This window comes from Neovison vison, chromosome 7 (assembly GCF_020171115.1).
Source record: "Neovison vison isolate M4711 chromosome 7, ASM_NN_V1, whole genome shotgun sequence".
In the NCBI taxonomy this organism is placed as follows: domain Eukaryota; kingdom Metazoa; phylum Chordata; class Mammalia; order Carnivora; family Mustelidae; genus Neogale; species Neogale vison.
Genome location: NC_058097.1, coordinates 190,573,287 through 190,592,102, shown reverse-complemented (window position 1 = coordinate 190,592,102; position 18,816 = coordinate 190,573,287). Strand labels below are relative to the sequence as shown.

At 40.2% G+C, this 18,816-nt stretch overlaps 1 protein-coding gene across 1 annotated transcript in view; it reads left to right on the top strand.

Annotated features, from left to right (window-relative positions):
* NUP160 (nucleoporin 160) overlaps nucleotides 1-18,816 on the top strand; it is a 54,043-nt gene that overhangs the window by 26,478 nt on the left and 8,749 nt on the right. The window contains exons 16-27 of the mRNA XM_044259311.1: nucleotides 715-842; nucleotides 934-1,094; nucleotides 4,632-4,765; nucleotides 5,461-5,531; nucleotides 6,663-6,822; nucleotides 7,915-7,984; nucleotides 8,563-8,661; nucleotides 9,821-9,940; nucleotides 14,005-14,100; nucleotides 14,198-14,292; nucleotides 14,400-14,496; nucleotides 14,589-14,694. Coding sequence (XP_044115246.1) covers nucleotides 715-842; nucleotides 934-1,094; nucleotides 4,632-4,765; nucleotides 5,461-5,531; nucleotides 6,663-6,822; nucleotides 7,915-7,984; nucleotides 8,563-8,661; nucleotides 9,821-9,940; nucleotides 14,005-14,100; nucleotides 14,198-14,292; nucleotides 14,400-14,496; nucleotides 14,589-14,694 — 1,337 coding nt within the window. The remainder of the gene's footprint in view (nucleotides 1-714; nucleotides 843-933; nucleotides 1,095-4,631; nucleotides 4,766-5,460; nucleotides 5,532-6,662; nucleotides 6,823-7,914; nucleotides 7,985-8,562; nucleotides 8,662-9,820; nucleotides 9,941-14,004; nucleotides 14,101-14,197; nucleotides 14,293-14,399; nucleotides 14,497-14,588; nucleotides 14,695-18,816) is intronic.

Below are 18,816 nucleotides of genomic sequence, written 5' to 3'. Positions count from 1 at the left end.
TTTGACAGACAGAGACCACAAGCAGGCAGAGAGGCAGGCGGGGCGGGGGAGGGGGAGCAGGCTCCCTGCCGAGCAGAGAACCTGACGCGGGACTCAATCCCAGGACCCTGAGATCATGACCCGAGCCAAAGGCAGAGGCTTAGCCCACTGAGCCACCCAGGCGCCCTGGTGTCTCTGCTTTTAAACGGGAAATGTAACACATGAATTCAGATCTGGAAGCAGACTCCTGGATTATGCTGTATTAACTACTAACTGAGCTATAAATTCTAAAACATAAAAGTATTTTCTCAGGGCATCTGGGTGGCTCAGTGGGTTAAAGCCTCTGCCTTCAGCTCAGGTCATGATCCCAGGGTCCTGGGGTCACGCCCTGCATTGGGCTCTCTGCTCAGCAGGGAGCCTGCTTCCTCCTCTCTCTGCCTGCCTGCCTACTTGTGATCTCTCTCTCTCTGTCAAATAAATAAATAAAATCTTTAATAAATAAATAAATAAATAAGTAAATAAAGTATTTTCTCAAATGCATTTTGTCTGTCATTTCTAAAAGAATGAGGAAAAATTTGCTATATGAAGTTAAAGTATCTTGTATGCCAGAGTGATTATCTCCACTCCCTTATTGCGTATTAGGTCTTCCTGTTTCATAGAGCCCTTAGCTTAAAGGATTTATAGAGTCTTTGTTACGTATTCTCAGTAGTAATAGTTTTCTGATTGTCCTTCCAGAGAAAATGTGATGGAGGATATTTGCAGTAAACTGCAAGAGATCAAGAACCCAATCCAGGCCATTGGGCTACTTGTGCGGGAAATGGACTATGAGACAGAAGTGGAAATGGAAAAGGGGTTCAATCCAGGTGAATAACCACAAACGTGTCTCTTCGATTTAGAGAAAACGATTTAACTCCTTTTAACTTCTTTTCCTTTTTTTCCTCCTCTTCATTATAGCTCAGCCTTTGAATATCCGAATGAATCTTTCCCAGCTGTATGGTAGCAACACAGCAGCGTGTATTGTGTGCAGAGGTGTGTGTAAAATTGCCACTACTCGATTCCTCATCTGCCGAGACCTTTTGATATTACAACATCTGTTAATGAGGCTGGGTGATGCTGTAAGTACTGCCTGAGGGAAACTTGTGAAACCTACTCACACAAAGCAGCACCTGGGTGGCTCAGTGGGTTAAAGCCTCTGCCTTAAGCTCAAGTCATGGTCTCGGGGTCTGGGGATCAAGCCCTGCATCGGGCTCTCTACTCAGCGGGGAGCCTGCTTCCTCCTCTTTCTCTCTCTCTGCCTGCCTCTCTGCCTACTTGTGATCTCTCTCTGTCAAATAAATAAATAAAATCTTTTAAAAAAAAAAAACCTACTGACACAGAGCAGAATGTGCAGACTTTTGTCTTTGTTCACTGCTCTGTCACCTACATTTGACCTGTAGTGAGTGTCTAAAATGCAGATTAAGGGGGCACCTGGGTGGCTCAGTGGGTTAAAGCCTCTGCTTTCAGCTCAGGTCATGATGGATCAAGCCCCGGCATCAGGCTCTCTGCCAGCAAGGAGCCTGCTTCCCCCTCTCTCTCTGCCTGCCTCTCTGCCTACTTGTGATCCTTGTCTGTGAAATAAATAAATAAAATCTTTTTAAAAAATTAAAATAAGGGCGCCTGGGTGGCTCAGTGGGTTAAGCCGCTGCCTTCGGCTCAGGTCATGATCTCAGGGTCCTGGGATCGAGGCCCGCGTCGGGCTCTCTGCTCGGCAGGGAGCCTGCTTCCTCCTCTCTCTCTGCCTGCCTCTCTGCCTGCTTGTGATCTCTCTCTGTCAAATAAATAAATAAAATCTTTAAAAAAAAAATTAAAATAAAATAAAATGCAGATTAAGAACATACATGACAGGGACGCTGGGTTGGCCCAGTCAGTTAAGTGTCTGCCTTCGGCTCAGGTCATGATCCTGGGGATCTCTATAGCCCCATGTTGAGCTCCCTGTTCCGCGGGAGCCTGCTTCTCCCTCTCCCTCTGCCTGCCTCTCCCCCTGCTTGTGTGGGCGCACTCTCTCTGTCCAATAAATAAATAAAATTAATAAATTAAGTAAAATCTAGGGCACCTGGGTGGCTCAGTGGGTTAAGCCGCTGCCTTCGGCTCAGGTCATGATCTCAGGGTCCTGGGATCAAGTCCCGCATCGGGCTCTCTGCTCAGCAGGGAGCCTACTTCCTACTCTCTCTCTCTGCCCACTTGTGATCTCTCTCTGTCAAATAAATAAATAAAATCTTTTAAAATAAATTAATTAAGTAAGTAAGTAAGTAAAATCTTTAAAAATAAAAGAAAAAAGAACATACATTACATGGGCCACCTGCTCACTCAGTCAGAAGAGCATGCAGCTCTTGAGTTTGAGTCCCATGTTGGCTATAGAGACTACTTAAAAGTAAATAGGGGTGCCTGGGTGGTTCAGTTGGTTAAGTGTCAGACTCTTGATCTCAGCTCAGGTCTCGATCTCAGGATCATGAGTTCAAGCCCTGCATTGGGCTCCACGCTGGGCATGGAGCCTACTTTTTAAAAAATTAAATAATTAAGCTTTTAAAAAAGCACATATGAAGCAGGTTAATTTGCAGTTAGTCTTTGTATGTATAGCGGTGGGGAAATTTCCTAGGGTGGCTCTCCAAATTTTAGTATTGTTAGTAACTACTTTGCTTGTGATAGTAGGGTACCATTTAGTGTGGAGGAGAAAGGAAGAAGAAAAGGAATTCTATTTCTGCAGTACAAAATTTAGCCTAAACACATTCTTTTTTAGGATGTATGCATTTGTCTGAGAAAGATAGCATGTGTACAGGTTGGGGGGCTGGGAGGGAGAGAGAGAATCTCGAGGAGGCTCCATGCCCAGCCTGGAGCCCACTTCAGGGCTTCATGTCATGACCCTGGGATCATGACCTGATCAGACTCTGAACCAACTGTGCCACCTTGGGGTCCTCCCAGCTCCATTCTGTGCTTCCTCTTCATCCTAATCTTCTTAGGCCACCTGACTCTTGTTCCACTACTAAATGTTCCATGTTTGGAGAATGCCTTTCTGGCAGGAGCTCCACTTGTCTCTCAGTTGGTCATTTCATCCAAGTGTGACAAGGGGTCTGGCTCACTAACTCATGTTAATGTAAAAAGAACTTCAAGGCCTTTGGGACTCCCAGAGCTATTTATATATTTCAAATCAGAATTTATTAACTCAAATATGTTGATAATGGTAGAATTTCAGGTAAAAATAAGGAGGACATTTAGGAAGATGATTTGTTTAGGACCACTAGGGAGATAGAGGAGCCTTTCCTGAGAGGCTGGTACTTGGAGCAGCCATTAGTAAGTTTTTTCTAGTCTTTGCAGTCTTACATTTCTTCAGGGGTTTTTATGGGGCTTTTTGTTTGTTTGTTAATTATAACCATTGTTTTTTTTTTTTCTAAGTATAGAATAGATGTTCATTCTAGAACCCTTATATGTAAGCCTCTGTCTGTAAACAAGAAAAATTAAAACTCCTCTGTAATCAACCGTGACAACTGGGATAACATTTTGGTGTAGACCCTTTTTTCTCAAACGTTTTGTTTATTTCTAGAATTAGGATATGCTGCATGGTGTTTTTGTAATCTGATTGTTTTTATTCTACCTCACACAGCTAATCAGTATTTTCACATGTCATTAAGTATTCTACTACAACATTATTTTTTTTTTTAAAGATTTTATTTATTTATTTGTCAGAGAGAGAGGGAGAGAGAGCAAGCACAGGCAGACAGAGAAGCAGGCAGAGGCAGAGGGAGAAGCAGGCTCCCTGCCGAGCAAGGAGCCCGATGTGGGACTCGATCCCAGGACGCTGGGATCATGACCTGAGCCGAAGGCAGCCGCTTAACCCACTGAGCCACCCAGGCGTCCCTACAACATTATTTTTAATAGTTAACCTAGTACAGTTTTATTCAACCAGTCACATTTGTGACCATCCGGGCTGTTGCCAGTTTCTTCCTCATACCTATAAATATCCATACACCTCTACTATATTTCTGAGATAAATTCTCAAAACTCTAATTGATTAGTCACAACCTATGCACATTTTTAAGGTTTTTGGTGGTATTTCCAAATTCTCCTGTAATGTTCAAAACTGTTTTTATCCACATAAGGAAGGGCTTAGATTTCCCTTCCTGTTCTTGAATTCTGAGCCCGCAGATTCAGTGAAAGTTACACTTTTGTTTTCTCTTTCACCATCAGCATTTTTGTACTGTTAAATCTTTGGGTAGATATTTTTGCTACCCTAAAATTTAGGTGTGTAGCCTTTATGTATATATGTTGCTTTCTGTGTGTGCCCTTTGTAACGGTGTTTTTTTTTGTTTTGTTCTGTTTTGTTTTGTTTTAATTTTACCTCCAGCCAGGGCGCCTGGGTGGCTCAGTGGTTTAAAGCCTCTGCTTTTGGCTCAGGTCATGATCCCAGGGTCCTGGGATCGAGCCCCGCATCAGGCTCTCTGCTCAGCAGGGAGCCTGCTTTCCTTCCTCTCTCTCTGCCTGCATCTCTGCCTACTTGTGATCTCTGTTTGTCAAATAAATTAAAAAATAATAATAATAATTTTACCTCCACCCAAACTTTAAGAGTTACCATCACTAATCGCTATGTATGGTCTCATCCACCCACGCGTCATGTACAGGTGATCTTGGGAGCTGGTCAGCTCATTCAAGACCAGCAAGACCTACTGCACCGAACAACTCCTCTACTCTTGTCTTATTATCTCATTAAGTGGGGAAGTCAATGCTTGGCAACTGATGTTCCAGTTGACACACTGTGAGTTTCATTATTCTCGTTATTTTTAAAATAAAGTATGAGTTTGGTTATTTTTTTTCATTGTCTTAAAAAAAATTGTAAACATTATGCAGTTCCATGATTTGCCTATAAAATTCAGAGCGTTTAGCTGCTTCGATTTCCAAAGGTTGAAGGCAGTTTATAAAAAGGATCAAAATACTAGATATACATTATTATATATGTGGTTTTCTGAAAAGAAAAAATGTTTATTCTTAAGTGGAAATTGAAAACATACACAATTGCTAAAATTTGTTATTTCTAAGAAACTGTTGAGAGAGTTTTACGCTACCCATTTTTTAATGCTTTTTCTAAAATTGATGTGGAGTTGACACAACAATGTTACATTAGTTTCAGGTGTACCATTATTGTGTGTGTGTGTGTGTGTGTGTGTTTAATATAAAGATAAATCCTGTTGAAGGCCGAGTAGATGAGGTCACAGGGCAAGTTAGACCCCACACAAACACATACTAGTTAGGAAAGGTAGGCCAAGCTGCTTTATAACCAAAAGAAAAAGGAGAATCCATTACTTAGAAGAATTACTCTTTCAATAAGATAAACTATCCTCTTTGGTAATATGCTTTCCTTAGAGATTTTATGTACAACTTAGTAACAATGTCATTGGGAGACTCTTAGTAATATTTGTGTAGAACTGCTGTCTTTTTCTCTGTTCTCAACAGGGAGTCCAATCTCCAACATTTGTCAGTGCTGGAACTGACGGACTCTGGTGCTGTAATGGCAAATAAGTTTGGTAAGGACTAGACTGTATGCATTTGATTTTAAATTTGGCGTTTATTGGGTATTCGTTAAACAGATCCTTTACCCCTTCTGCTGCTTTCATTTGGGGAGGTTTATAAGCAAGCTGTGGTCTGAGGGCTGCAAAAGGGAGTCCATGAAACCCCAGGCAGCCCAAATGAGGCATAAACTAAGGGTACTGCATATGTAAACATATATATGGGGGCACCCAGGTGGCTCAGTCGTTAGTCTGCCTTTGGCTCAGGTCATGAACCTGGGGTCCTGGAATCAAGCCCCACATCAGGCTCCCTGCTCATCTGGAAGCCTGCTTCTCCCTCTCCCACTCCCCCTGCTTGTGTTCCCTCTGTCACTATATCTCTCTCTGTCAAATAAATCAAGATCTTAAAAATATATTTACAGATGTATATGTATTACTGCTTTTCTATTGTATATTGATGCTCTGGTGATTAATTCAACAAAATTATTTCTAAAATTTACTAAGTTCATGGTAGCTTTTGTAATCTTTTTTTTTTTTTTTTAAAGATTTTATTTATTTCTTTGACAGAGAGAGATCACAAGTAGGCAGAGAGGCAGGCAGAGAGAGGAGAGGAGGAAGCAGGCTCCCTGCTGAGCAGCAGGCTCCCTGCTGAGCAGAGAGCCCGAAGCGGGACTCGATCCCAGGACCCCGAGATCATGACCCGAGCCGAAGGCAGTGGCTTAACCCACTGAGCCACCCGGGCGCCCCGCTTTTGTAATCTTAATAAATATTTAAAAGGCATCATCTCTCATATTTAAGAACCATTCTGGAGAATTTGCTTTGCGTTATTTTGGTATATAAAACTTGGAATCTGGAGACCATATTTAGAGTAAATACTCCCAAAGACGCTTAGGTATAGTGAAATCAGTGAAAAGAAAAAGAAATGAGTGCACTGTTGATTTAAATGGCTTTTTATTGCATTTGTATAGTACTTCATACTTTATAACTGCTTTTACTTCTATTGCTGTTGCTTACACCCATGATGCATTTTATATTTTGAAATAATAAATGTTATTTATTTGAAGTGTAAAATGAGTTAGTAGACCATCTTAGTTGAAAATTGACTCTACTATCACAAATTGACGATTGTCATAACCTTTTCTTTTTAAGTATCTAGCCCTCAGACAATTGTGGAATTATTCTTCCAAGAAGTTGCAAGAAAACATATCATATCTCATCTCTTCTCTCAACCAAAGGCACCTCTGAGCCAAACTGGGTTGAATTGGCCCGAGATGATTACTGCAACTACCAATTATTTACTGCAGCTTTTGTATCCTTTTATTTAAAAGCCAGTTAGGGGCTTCTGGGTGGTCCCATAAGTTGGCTAAGTGGCCAGCTCTTGACTTTGCCTCAGGTCATGATGTCTGGGTCCTGGTATCAAGCCCTGCGTCAGGCTCCGCCCTCAGCAGGGAATCTACTTGAGAATTTGCTCATCCCTCTCCTGCTCCTACCCTGACTCACTCACTCACTCTCTCTCTCTCTCTCATAAATAAGTGAATCTTTAAAAAAATAATAAAAGCCAGTTAAAACGTGCTTTCTGTCTAAATAGCCTAAGGCTCTTATTCTCCCTGTATAATGAAGATTCTTATTGAGATTGGGTGCTTAAAACCTAGATCTCTTTTGAAACATTATATGTCCTCAAGTATTTATTGAATGGCTCTTTATCTCAGACACTATGGTTGATGCTGGGCGTCCAGTGGCGCCACCAGTATGTACAGTGTATCAGAGTTGGAAGTGGTTGCCCAGGGATGAAATAACATGGTTTAGCCCATAGTTAAGAGTTCTGAGTTAGGTGACTAGGCTTCTAGTATATAACCTTCAAACCATATTTGTCTAATATAAGAACATGTGCTCTGCCACCTTCTCTTTACCTTCTTTTTTAAAAATTAAGTCAATTTGGGGAGGGTATGTGCTATGGCGAGTGCTGTGAAATGTATAAACCTGGCAATTCACAGACCTGTACCCCTGGGGCTAATAATACGTTCATGTTTATTTAAAACTTAAAAAATTGGGGCGCCTGGGTGGCTCAGTGGGTTAAGCCACTGCCTTCGGCTCAGGTCATGATCTCAGGGTCCTGAGATCGAGTTCCGCATCGGGCTCTCTGCTCAGCAGGGAACCTGCTTCCTCCTCTCTCTCTCTCTCTGCCTGCCTCTCTGCCTACTTGTGATCTCTGTCAAATAAATAAATAAAATCTTAAAAAATAAATAAATAAATAAATAAAACTTTAAAAATTATTTATAAATAAACAAATAAAAATTAAGTCATTGCATGGACTTTGTTGTCCCAATATGTGTGTGTATACACACATACACGTATGTATGTTTGCCAAAAAGGTTAAAAAATCTCCTTATCCAGTGACTAGATGGCCTAGCAATCCCGGATGTCTCTTTCTGGAATGTTTGATGGGAAATTGTCAGTATGTACAATTGCAGGTGAGTGCTATTGAATATTTCAGGTTTAATCATTCTGGTAAAGAATGGGATTTCAGAAATTTTTTTCTTTGTAAATGTTATCTGCGTTTTAATTGGCTAATAATAAGAACCACAATAATTTAAACTTGAGTGTACCAAAACATGCCCCAGACACATTTTCTTTATTTCTTTCTTGACATGTCATTCCTAATGTTTTTTTTTCTAGAGTATCTTGTTTTGCTTGTTTAATCCTGTTAGGTTCTCTTTATACTAAAACAAACATACCATTGTCTTCATATAAATCCTTTAAAGGAATCTAGTCATTAAGCCAGTAAATACAAAAGTTGAAAATTGTTAAGTCAGAAAAGTGTATGTGTGTTTACATGTAATGGTGTTATTAGAGTCCTGTTTGGTTTTTTTTAAGTATCTAACCTAATACAAGAGTAGATTAACAGGATTAGATTTAATTTCCAGATGATTTCAGGAAATACACCTTTTGTGTTAATTGACCTCTGTCTTTTTCCCTCTTTGAAGAACTTGGGAGTGGTTATCTCCTTATATTTATTTTCTAATCAGAAAGCACCTTTTATGCCTTTAAGGATTATATTCAACTGCTACGTCCCTGGTGTCAAGTCAATGTTGGTTCCTGTCGATTTATGCTGGGAAGGTGCTACCTGGTTACAGGAGAGGGACAGAAGGTAAATTGCATTTGAATGATGAACCAACTTCAGTGCAAAGAGGACACAGTCTCCATTTAACTAGGTTAGAGGGATGGGAGGTGTGGAATCCTCTAGATAAGAATAAAGACGATTAGTACCAGCAAGAGCTATATGGGGATTGTTCAGCTTTCATGTGCTTTGCAAATTAGTTAGAACATGGGAAAACATGAAGAAGAAGGCATTAAAATCCTTTTGCCGCTGTGTTGGTGTTTTTAGGGATGAATTTTGTGAATCAAATTTATTACTCAGCTACATGTTTTCATCATATACTTTTTTTTTTTTTAAGATTTTTTATTTATTTATTTGACAGAGAGAGATTACAAGTGGGCAGAGAGGCAGGCAGAGAGAGAGAGGAGGAAGCAGGCTCCCTGCTGAGCAGAGAGCCCGATACGGGACTCGATCCCAGGACCCTGAGATCATGACCTGAGCTGAAGGCAGGGGCTTTAACCCACTGAGCCACCCAGGCGCCCTCATCATATACTTTTTTAATTTTAAGCTGCTTTCTCATCCTCATTATGGAAGTTTACCTTTCTTTTTTTTTTTAAGACTTTATTTATTTATTAGACAGAGATCACAAGTAGGCAGAGAGGGAGGCGGGGCTTCCTGCCGAGCAGAAAGCCTGATGTGGGGCTCTATCCCAGGACCCTGAAACCATTGCCTGAGCCGAAGGCAGAGGCTTACCCACCTAGCCACCCAGGCGCCCAAAAGTTTACCTTTCTGATTTGTTCCCTGACATCCTGTTTATGTAAATTTGCAAACATGCAGGAAAGTTTACGCACTTAAACAATCATATACTCACCACTCAAATTCTGCAAATGTTAACATGTTACTATGCTACTGTATATTTATCCGTCAATTTTCTTATTAAAGTTAACTTTTTAATAGCATTTAAGTTAAAAAGTGAGATAGATTAAATAAAAATATTAAATAATGTGTCAAATAGAATTTAGAATGGCAGACATTGTAAATGTTGCCAAGTCTTAATTTTTCTTTTTTCTTTTTTGGCTTTTCTTTAGCACCTGAAACCAGCCCGCCCTTCCCCCACCCCGCGCTCCCCTCCCCCATCCTCCACACCGGTGACTTTTAAGCAGCTAGAACAGTTCATTGTAAGTCATTTTATATTCTTTTATTTCTCCAGGCTCTGGATTGCTTCCGCCATGCAGCATCTGAGGTGGGCAAAGAGGAGTTCTTGGATCGCTTGATTCGCTCAGAGGATGGGGAGATTGTGTCCACCCCCAAGATGCAGTATTATGATAAGGTACATTATGATGTGGTTTGTTCCTTCTCAAACCACCCTGTGTAAAAATGTATCTGAAATCCTTGTTTTGATATTTGGGAAGAAAAGTAATGTACTAAAACTTAATCGTTCCCTGAACTTCCAAGAGAAGAGAAACGAATTTGCCTGGAGAAATTAAAGAAATGTGTATTTTAATAAAATAGGTAAGTGTTTCTAACTTAAGTGAAATTCCCATCATGATACCAGTTTATTAACCTGGTCATCAGAACTTTATTGATACTAGTCTTGCCTAAAGCTCAAGGAATTAACTCGGAATACTGTATTTAGCCTTAGTTTAAGATTTGGACCTCGGTGTCCCTCCTGACCTTTCTTCCCGTCAGTTTTTTCTCTGGTCATTTAGTTCTAGAAAGAGTGGTGTGCTTACTATCTCATGCAATCCAGGCGTACACTCTGTTACCCTCAAGAGCTTTCTACCTGTTGTTCCCCTTTTCCCAGAGAGTCAAGCCTCAAGCCTCATTTCTTTGAAGTCTCTGTATCTGTGACCACAACATTTAACCATGCTTGATGTTTAGGCTTTAGGTAACTATTTGTTGTTACCTGAATTTCCCACCAAAAAGAAAAATGCGACAGAGACAGGCATAACCATTTTGTTCCTTGCTTGTAAAAGAGACAAATGATTTTTTTTTTTTTTAAAGTGAGCTCTGCACCCATTGTGAGGCTTGAGTTCATGACCCTGAGATCAAGAGTTACATGCTATACTGACTGAGCCAACCAGCACCGCAAGCTAGATGAATTTTTACTGGAATAGATTTATAGCTCTTAATAACCATCCACATCCTTCTGATGAGAAAATTATTTTGAATTCTAAGGATTTTTTCAAGATTTATTTTATTTATTTATTTTGGAGAGAGAAAGCACGTGAGCAGGGTAGGGACGCTGAGCAGGCTCAGCATGGAGCCTGCCAAGGGGCTCAATCTCACAACCCTGAGGACATGACCTGAACTGAAATCAAGACTTGGTCACTTAACTGACTGAGCCACCCAGGCGCCCCAGGGTTTTTGTTTTTAAGTAATCTCCACACTCACTGTGGGGCTCAGACTCAACAACCCCAAGATCAAAAGTTGCACACTCCACCAACTGAGTCAGCCGGTCACCCCTAATTCTAAGCAGTTTTAATCAAGGCTGGCTAAATTTGAGGAATTGGTAAATCCCCTGAAACTGTGTGCAAAATGATGCTTGTATTTTTTCTGTGGAGAAGTTCTGTAGTTTTCATCACAAGAAACTTACTGATTCAGAAAACATGAAAAATCACTGCTCCAATGGACCCCAAAGTGGGCCTTGGGAAGAAAATACTAGAACTCTCACAAAAGAAGTAAATTTAGATATGCTAATGTTTCGGGCATCTGAGTGGCTCAGTCAGTTAAGCAGCTGCCTTCAGCTCAGGGCATGATCCCAGGGTCCTGGGATCGAACCCCACATCGGGCTCGCTGCCTAGTGAGCAAAAGCCTGCTTCTCCCTCTCCCACTCCCTCTGCTTATGTCAAATAAATAAAACTCAAAAAAAAAAAAAAAAAGATATGCTAATATTTAATATAAGGATCAACTCTGGTGCTCTTATGTGGTCCTTTACCACGTGGTCACTTGTCATTTAGTCTCAAGGTAGATATCTGAAGAGAGAGGGAGGGTGTCATAGCTGGGACATGCGTTTAGAGGGGCATCTACGCTAGTTCATTTGATTTCAGTAAATTATGTTTTCCCAGTTAAATTGATTTATACATGATATTGCTTCATTTTAATAAAAATCACCTCCATAATTTTTTTAAAAATTCCTTCAGAGAAGCCAGACTAAGAAAGTACAAGCAAATGAGGACAATGTAGGGCTGATACTTCTCCCTTTGATACAGGCTCTTCATCAGCCATATTGCAATGTAAAAACAGTAACAGTCTATAATCAGAACTGACAAGAATCAGCTGATAACAGTTGGACTTCTCAGGAATGCTATTTTAAAATATAAGTAAGTGTACCTTGAATTAAAATGTCAACTCAAGATAATATGAAACCATGAAAATTATTGGGCACATGGGTGGCTCCGTAGGTTGAGTGTCTGCCTTTACCTTTGACATGATCCCAGGGTCCTGGGATCGAGTCTCACGTGCAGCTCCCTGCTGAGCTGGGAGTCTGCTTCTCCCTCTCGTCCCTTCTGCTCCTGCTCGCTCGCTCGCTCTCTCTCTCTCTCTCTCAAATAAATAAATAAATAAAATCTTCCAAAAAAAAAAAAAAAAGGAAAGAAAATTACCAAGGCATTAAATGTATCCTAATCACCTGTAATGAGTATGAATTGGTTATAACTACTTTGAAAAAATGTTGGGGTTGCCTGAGTGGCTCAGTTGGTTAAGCATCTGCCTTTGGCTCAGGTCATGATCCCAGGGTCCTGGGGTCTATTCCACATCAGGCTCCCTGCTCAGTGGGAAGCCTGCTTCTCCCTCTGCCTGCTGCTCCCCCTGCTGTGCCATCTCTCTCTCTCTAACAAATAAATGAGTAAAATCTTTAAGAAGAAAAACTTAATATTTACTAGCTGCAATCATTGATACACCCTGTGACCTAGTTATTCCAATTCTGACTATATCCAGAAAATGTACATATTTACCAAAACGATGTGCAATTATGATCCAGGCAGGTATTTATAAAACTCATACACTGGAAATTCAAGTGTCCATTGACTGGATGGATTGATAAATTATGGTATATTCTTTGAATGGAATACCACAGCAATGAAAGGAAATCCTGCGTATAGTAACAGATCAGTCTTATAAACATGTTAAGCAAAGTAAGAGAAACACAAAAAAATACATACCATAAGATTCGATTTCCATGAAATTAAAAACAGAGCAAGTAGGGGTGCCTGGGTGGCTCAGTGGGTTAAAGCCCCTGCCTTCGGCTCGGGTCATGATCCCAGGGTCCTGGGATCGAGCCCCACATCGTGCTCTCTGCTCAGCGGGGAGCCTGCTTCCTCCTCTCCCTCTGCCTACTTGTGATCTCTGTCTGTCAAATAAATAAATAAAATTAAAAAAAAAAAAAACAGAACAAGTAAAAGTCAGAAGAAGCTGGAAGGAGTCATCTGGGAGCTTTGGAATGCTGCTATGTTTTAATTCTTATTTTAGGTGATTGTTACATGGATATGTTTACTTTATGAACATTTAATCATCTATGTATCTAGAATTTATGTACATTCCTAAATATATGTTATATTTCAAGAAAAAGTACAAAATAAAAACTAAGCACCCAAAACACAAAGGTGTTTTATATTATTAATAAAGAAAAGAATAAATAAGTACTAATAAAAATAATTCAAAATTATTTTTATCTATTTCATCTTCTATAAATTCATATGCTGAGTGTGTTAAACATAAATTAGAGAGCTGTGTGTACATAAGTATAATACATGTGCACATGTGTACACAGATATTGTTAATAGAGTGGGCAATCAAAAAAGTTTGAAGAGCACTGTTCTATCTTGTTTAGAAATGGATTATCTCAAACATTATTCTCTTCAGGGGTTTGTAAGGCTATGGTGGCAATTTATTTTCTGGGCTTTAAATTCATCTGTGACCTAAACAGTTACTAGGAGTTACTACTTTAGTTACTAGTTACTAGGCGTTACTAAATAGTTACTAGCAGTGAAATATAGTGTGTTCCTTTAACAAATACTGAGTACCCACTGTGTACTAAACATCGAACGTAAAAGACCCAATAGGAAATTTTACAGCCTGTTATTTGACAGTAGAATCTAAAGGAAAGTCTTTTTTTTTTTTTTTTTTTTTTTTAATTTTATTTCTTTATTTTAAGTAATCTCTACACCCACCGTGGGGCTCGAACTCACGACCCCGAGATCAAGAGTCGCATGCTCTTCCGACTGAGCCAGCCAGGCGCCCCTAAAGGAAAGTCAAATAGTAACCAAATAATCCTGTCTTGTAGTCGACGTCTTTGATTTAATCTTCATCTTAACTAGTTATCTGATTAATTCCTATTTCAGTTTGAAGTGCACTACCATATTAATTTTAATGGAAACTCCTGTTTCTCCTCAGGTTTTGCGTCTACTAGATGTTGTTGGCTTGCCTGAGCTGGTTATTCAGTTGGCTTCATCAATATTAACTGAAGTCGGTGGTGACTGGAAAAGCCAGGTAAGAACTAACTATAATCTAGTTATTTCCCTTCGGATTTGGCATGGATGTGGCATTTTAATTGCCATTGTTCTTTTTCGCTCTATTTGACATTTAGGCTACCTTGAGGACATGCATTTTCAAACATCATTTGGATTTGGGTCACAATAGCCAAGCATATGAAGCCTTAACCCAAATTCCTGATTCTAGCAGGTAGTCAAGCTCAGTCTTTTTTAAAGACTTTTTTAAAAATTTACCAGCCTTGTTTAATCCACTGAGACAGTTTGTCCTCATGTCCCTTTTTTTTTTTTTCCTCGTAGGCAGTTAGATTGTCTGCGGCAGCTGGTGGTAGTTCTTTGTGAACGCTCACAGCTACAGGATCTTGTAGAGTTTCCTTATGTGAATCTGCACAACGAGGTAATTTTAGTTGTCCGCTGATACTGGACACAGCTATGGCGGTTGTCATGCTCCCTACTAACTTGGATATCTGATTGCTTCCCCTTCGTTAGGTTGTGGCAATAATTGAATCACGCGCACGGGCTGTGGACCTTATGACTCACAATTACTACGAGCTCCTCTATGCCTTTCACGTCTTTCGCCACAATTACCGAAAGGGTGAGCAGTTGAAGCCAATTTGTTAGGGGCAACCTTAGCAGTTTAATCATGTTTTATAAAAATGCTGTTTGACTTAATTTTTACCTTATTTTCACCCCTGAATGAATGTTCTCTATAGGCGTTTGGGGAAATTATGTTTATTTACAAGATTAACTTCACCCTTTTGAGGATTACCTGCTAGCCTTAAAGACATGCACTTATCCCATTCTAGAACATTCTTTAGGAATCTTCAGTGAGATGTCATTCTATCTATATCTTCTGTCTGATATTAAAAGAAATGCACTTTTACTAGAGGCATCTGGAATTTTTGTGGCTGGTTTTAAGTTCTTGTGCCAGCTTGCTATTGCCCGTATCTTATTGCTGATTGTTTTGAGAGTAAGTTGTAGACTCTTGTTTCTTTTTTTTTTTTTTTTTTTTTTAAGATTTTATTTACTTATTTGACAGAGAGAGATCACAAGTAGGCAGAGAGAGAGAGGAGGAAGCAGGCTTCCTGCCGAGCAGAGAGCCCGACGCGGGACTCGATCCCAGGACCCTGAGATCTTGACCTGAGCCGAAAGCAGCGGCCTAACCCACTGAGCCACCCAGGCGCCCTAGACTCTTGTTTCGATGTATAAATGCTTAAGATGCATTTGCTAAGGACGTTTTCTTAGATAACCTCAATACAATTATCAGATTAAGGAAATATAACTAATTTCATGAATTAACTATAAATATGCTAATGTGATTTTTTTTTTTTAATAGCACATTCCTCCCATACCGTCCTTACCCCCTGGTCCAGAATCACATATTGCATTTATTTGTCATGTCTTTAGTCTCCTTTAATCTGGAACAATTCTTTTAGTCTGACTTTGCCTTTTGATGTCTTTGATTTTTTTTTTTTTTAACGATTTTATTTATTTATTTGACAGAGAGAGATCACAAGTAGGCAGAGAAGCAGGCAGAGAGAGAGAGAGAGAGGAGGAAGCAGGCTCCCTGCTGAGCAGAGAGCCTGATGTGGGACTCGATCCCAGGATCCCGAGATCATGACCTGAGCCGAAGGCAGCGGCTTAACCCACTGAGCCACCCAGGTGCCCCGTCTTTGATATTTTTGAAGAGTACAGACAGGCCAGTCATTTTTGTAGAATGTATCTTAGTTTGGGGGCACATGGGTGGCTCAGTGGGTTAAAGCCTCTGCCTTCAGCTCAGGTCATGATCCCAGGGTCCTGGGATTGAGCCCCACATCGGGTCTCTGCTCAGCAGAGAGCCTGCTTCCCCCCTCTCTCTCTGCCTGCCACTCTGCCTACTTGTGATCTCTGTCAAATAAATAGATAAAATCTTTCAAAGAAGAAAAAAAGACTGGATCTTAGTTTGGACTTGTATGATGATTAATGAAGTCTTTATCAGAACAGCTAAAATGGGGGTGCCTGGATGGCTCAGTGGGTTAAAGCCTCTGCCTTCGGCTAGGGTCATGATCCCAGGGTCCTGGGATCCAGCTCCGTGTGTTGGGCTCTCTGCTCACTAGCGAGCCTGCTTCCCCCTCCCCTTGCCTCTGCCTGCTTCTCTGCCTACTTACAATCTCTGTCTGTCAAAATCTTTAAAAAAAAAGTAAAATCTTTGAGATGGAGAAAAAAGAAAGAAGAGCTAAAATGCAAAGGGATTGGATGTCTGTTTTAAGATCACATTTTACGAGATAACCACTGTGGATTTCCCTTGGAACTAATATTTTTTACCGTTTTCACTCAGAGAACTTTTCATAAGGTTTATTGCTGATTTTCATTGAAAGAATAGATGGAAGTAATTAATAAACCTTGTTCTTAATTTTCCTAATGGTGAAACATGTTTGCATGTTCCTTATATTCTTGACTCATACAGAGGGGATATGTAGATGATTATAGATCTCTCACTGTTTTTACAATAGCAATATCCATTACATCAACCTGGTTAAGATCACTTTAATTGGAAGTGCCTGTGTGGCTCAGTCGGTTAAAGCATCTGCCTTTGGCTCTGGTCACAATCTTTGGGTCCTGGGATGGAACCCTACATTGGGCTTCCCACTCAGCAGAGAATCTGCTTCACCCTCTCTCTCTCTTCCTCTGCCCCTGCTTGTGCTTTCTCTCTCTCAAATAAATAAATAAAATGTTAAAAAAAAAAACCACTTTAGCTGAATTAATATTCAGATCTTTCTGGAGCAAGACTTGTACTTCTAAAAAAATATCTTAATATGGCAGGCACTCGGAAACATTTGTTGGTGGGGGAAAGTCAAGTCAATTTCTTTTTTTTTAAGATTTTATTTATTTATTTGACAAAGAGAGCGCACAAGCAGAGGGGATGGCAGGTAAGAGAAGAGGGCAAAGCAGGCTTCCCGCTGAGCAGAGAGCCCGACGCGGGGCTGTCCCAGGACCCTGGGATCGTGACCTGAGCCGAAGGCAGACGCTTAACTTACTGAGCCACCCAGGCGCCCCGTCAATTTCATTTTAAGTAAAATTATATGAATTTAAAAACTGTTGGAATGAAAAATAATTTCATTTAAAAACTAAAAGAAAGGGGCGCCTGGGTGGCTCAGTGGGTTAAAACCTCTGCCTTCAGCTCGGGTCATGGTCCCAGGGTCCTGGGATCAAGCCCCGTGTCAGGCTCTCTGCTGGGCAGGGAGCCTCCATCCCCGCCCCCACCCCCGTTCCTGCCTCTCTGCCTATTTGAGATCGCTGTCTGTCAAATAAATAATTTTAAAAATCTTAAAAAAAAAAAAAAAACTAAAAGAAATGTTAAATGCCGTTTGGTTTCTGGAGTCTCGTGCTGCCTCAGAACAAGGTGTTTTTCAGTATCTCACTCAGCCCGTGTGACTCAAGTATTGTAAAGATAATTCATTCATGAGCAGAGCATCCAAACATTTCTTGGCTGCACTGGGTGGAATTAGGTAAAAATTTGGCTGATACTAGGACTCTAGTCTTTTGTACTCTCTGGGAATGTAGTATCTAAAAGTTAGAAGTAGGGGCACCTGGCTGGCTCAGTTGGTAGAGCTTACAACTCTTGATCTCAGGATCATGAGTTCAAGCCCCATGTTGGGTGTTGATCACTTTTAAAATGAATGAGTGGGGCGCCTGGGTGGCTCAATTGGTTGAGCGACTGCCTTCAGCCCCGGTCATGATCCTGGATTCCCAGATCCAGTCCCACATTTGGCTCCCTGCTCAGCAGGGAGCCTGCTTCTCCATCTGACTTCCTTCCTCTCATGCTTGCTCTCTCTCATTCTCTCCTCTCTCTCAAATAAATAAAATCTTTAAAAAAATGGAATGAATGAATGAATGTCAGAAATAACATTTACAGATTTTTTCTTTTTTTAATTGTAATAAAATTCACATAAATAACAACCAATTTTTAGTGTTCAGTAGTGTTACGTATATTCACATTACTGTGTAACCAATTTCATCTTGCAAAATGGAAACACTAAACTCATTAAACAACTTCCCATTTCTACTTCCTCCAGCCCCTGGCAACTATCATTCTACTTTCTGTCTCTGTGAATTTGGCTACTGGAATCATACCTTATTTGTCTTTTTGTGACTGGCTTATTTCACTTAGCCTAATAATCTTCAAAATTCATCCATGTTATAGTATGTGACAGAATTGCTTCCTTCTTCTTTTATATGTATATGTCACATTTTGTTTATCCATCAATAGACAGTTGGATTGCCCCCATCTTGGCCATTATGAGTAATGGCTGCTGTGAACAAGGGCATACAAGTATCCCCTCAAGACCCTGCTTTCAGTTTTCAGGCTTTATGCCCAGAAGTGAAATTGCTGATCACAAGGTAGTCCCATTTTCAATTTTTTGAGGTTCTGCCATACTGTTTTATATAGCCACTACATCAATTTACATTCCCACCAGCAGAGTACAGCGGTTCCAGATTTTCCACATCCTCACCAACACATGATTTTTGTGTGGTTTTAAGTTAAATCAGTTTTGTTTTACGTTTTAATATTTGGTAAGTATAACAAAGTTTCTAAAACATTTTTTTTAGATTTTATTTTTTTAAGTAATCGCTACACCCAACATGGAGCTGAAACTTGAAAGCTATATGCTCTTCCGAGCCAGCCAGGCATCCCTCTAAAACACATTTTTGAAATTCTGATGTTTAATTTATTATT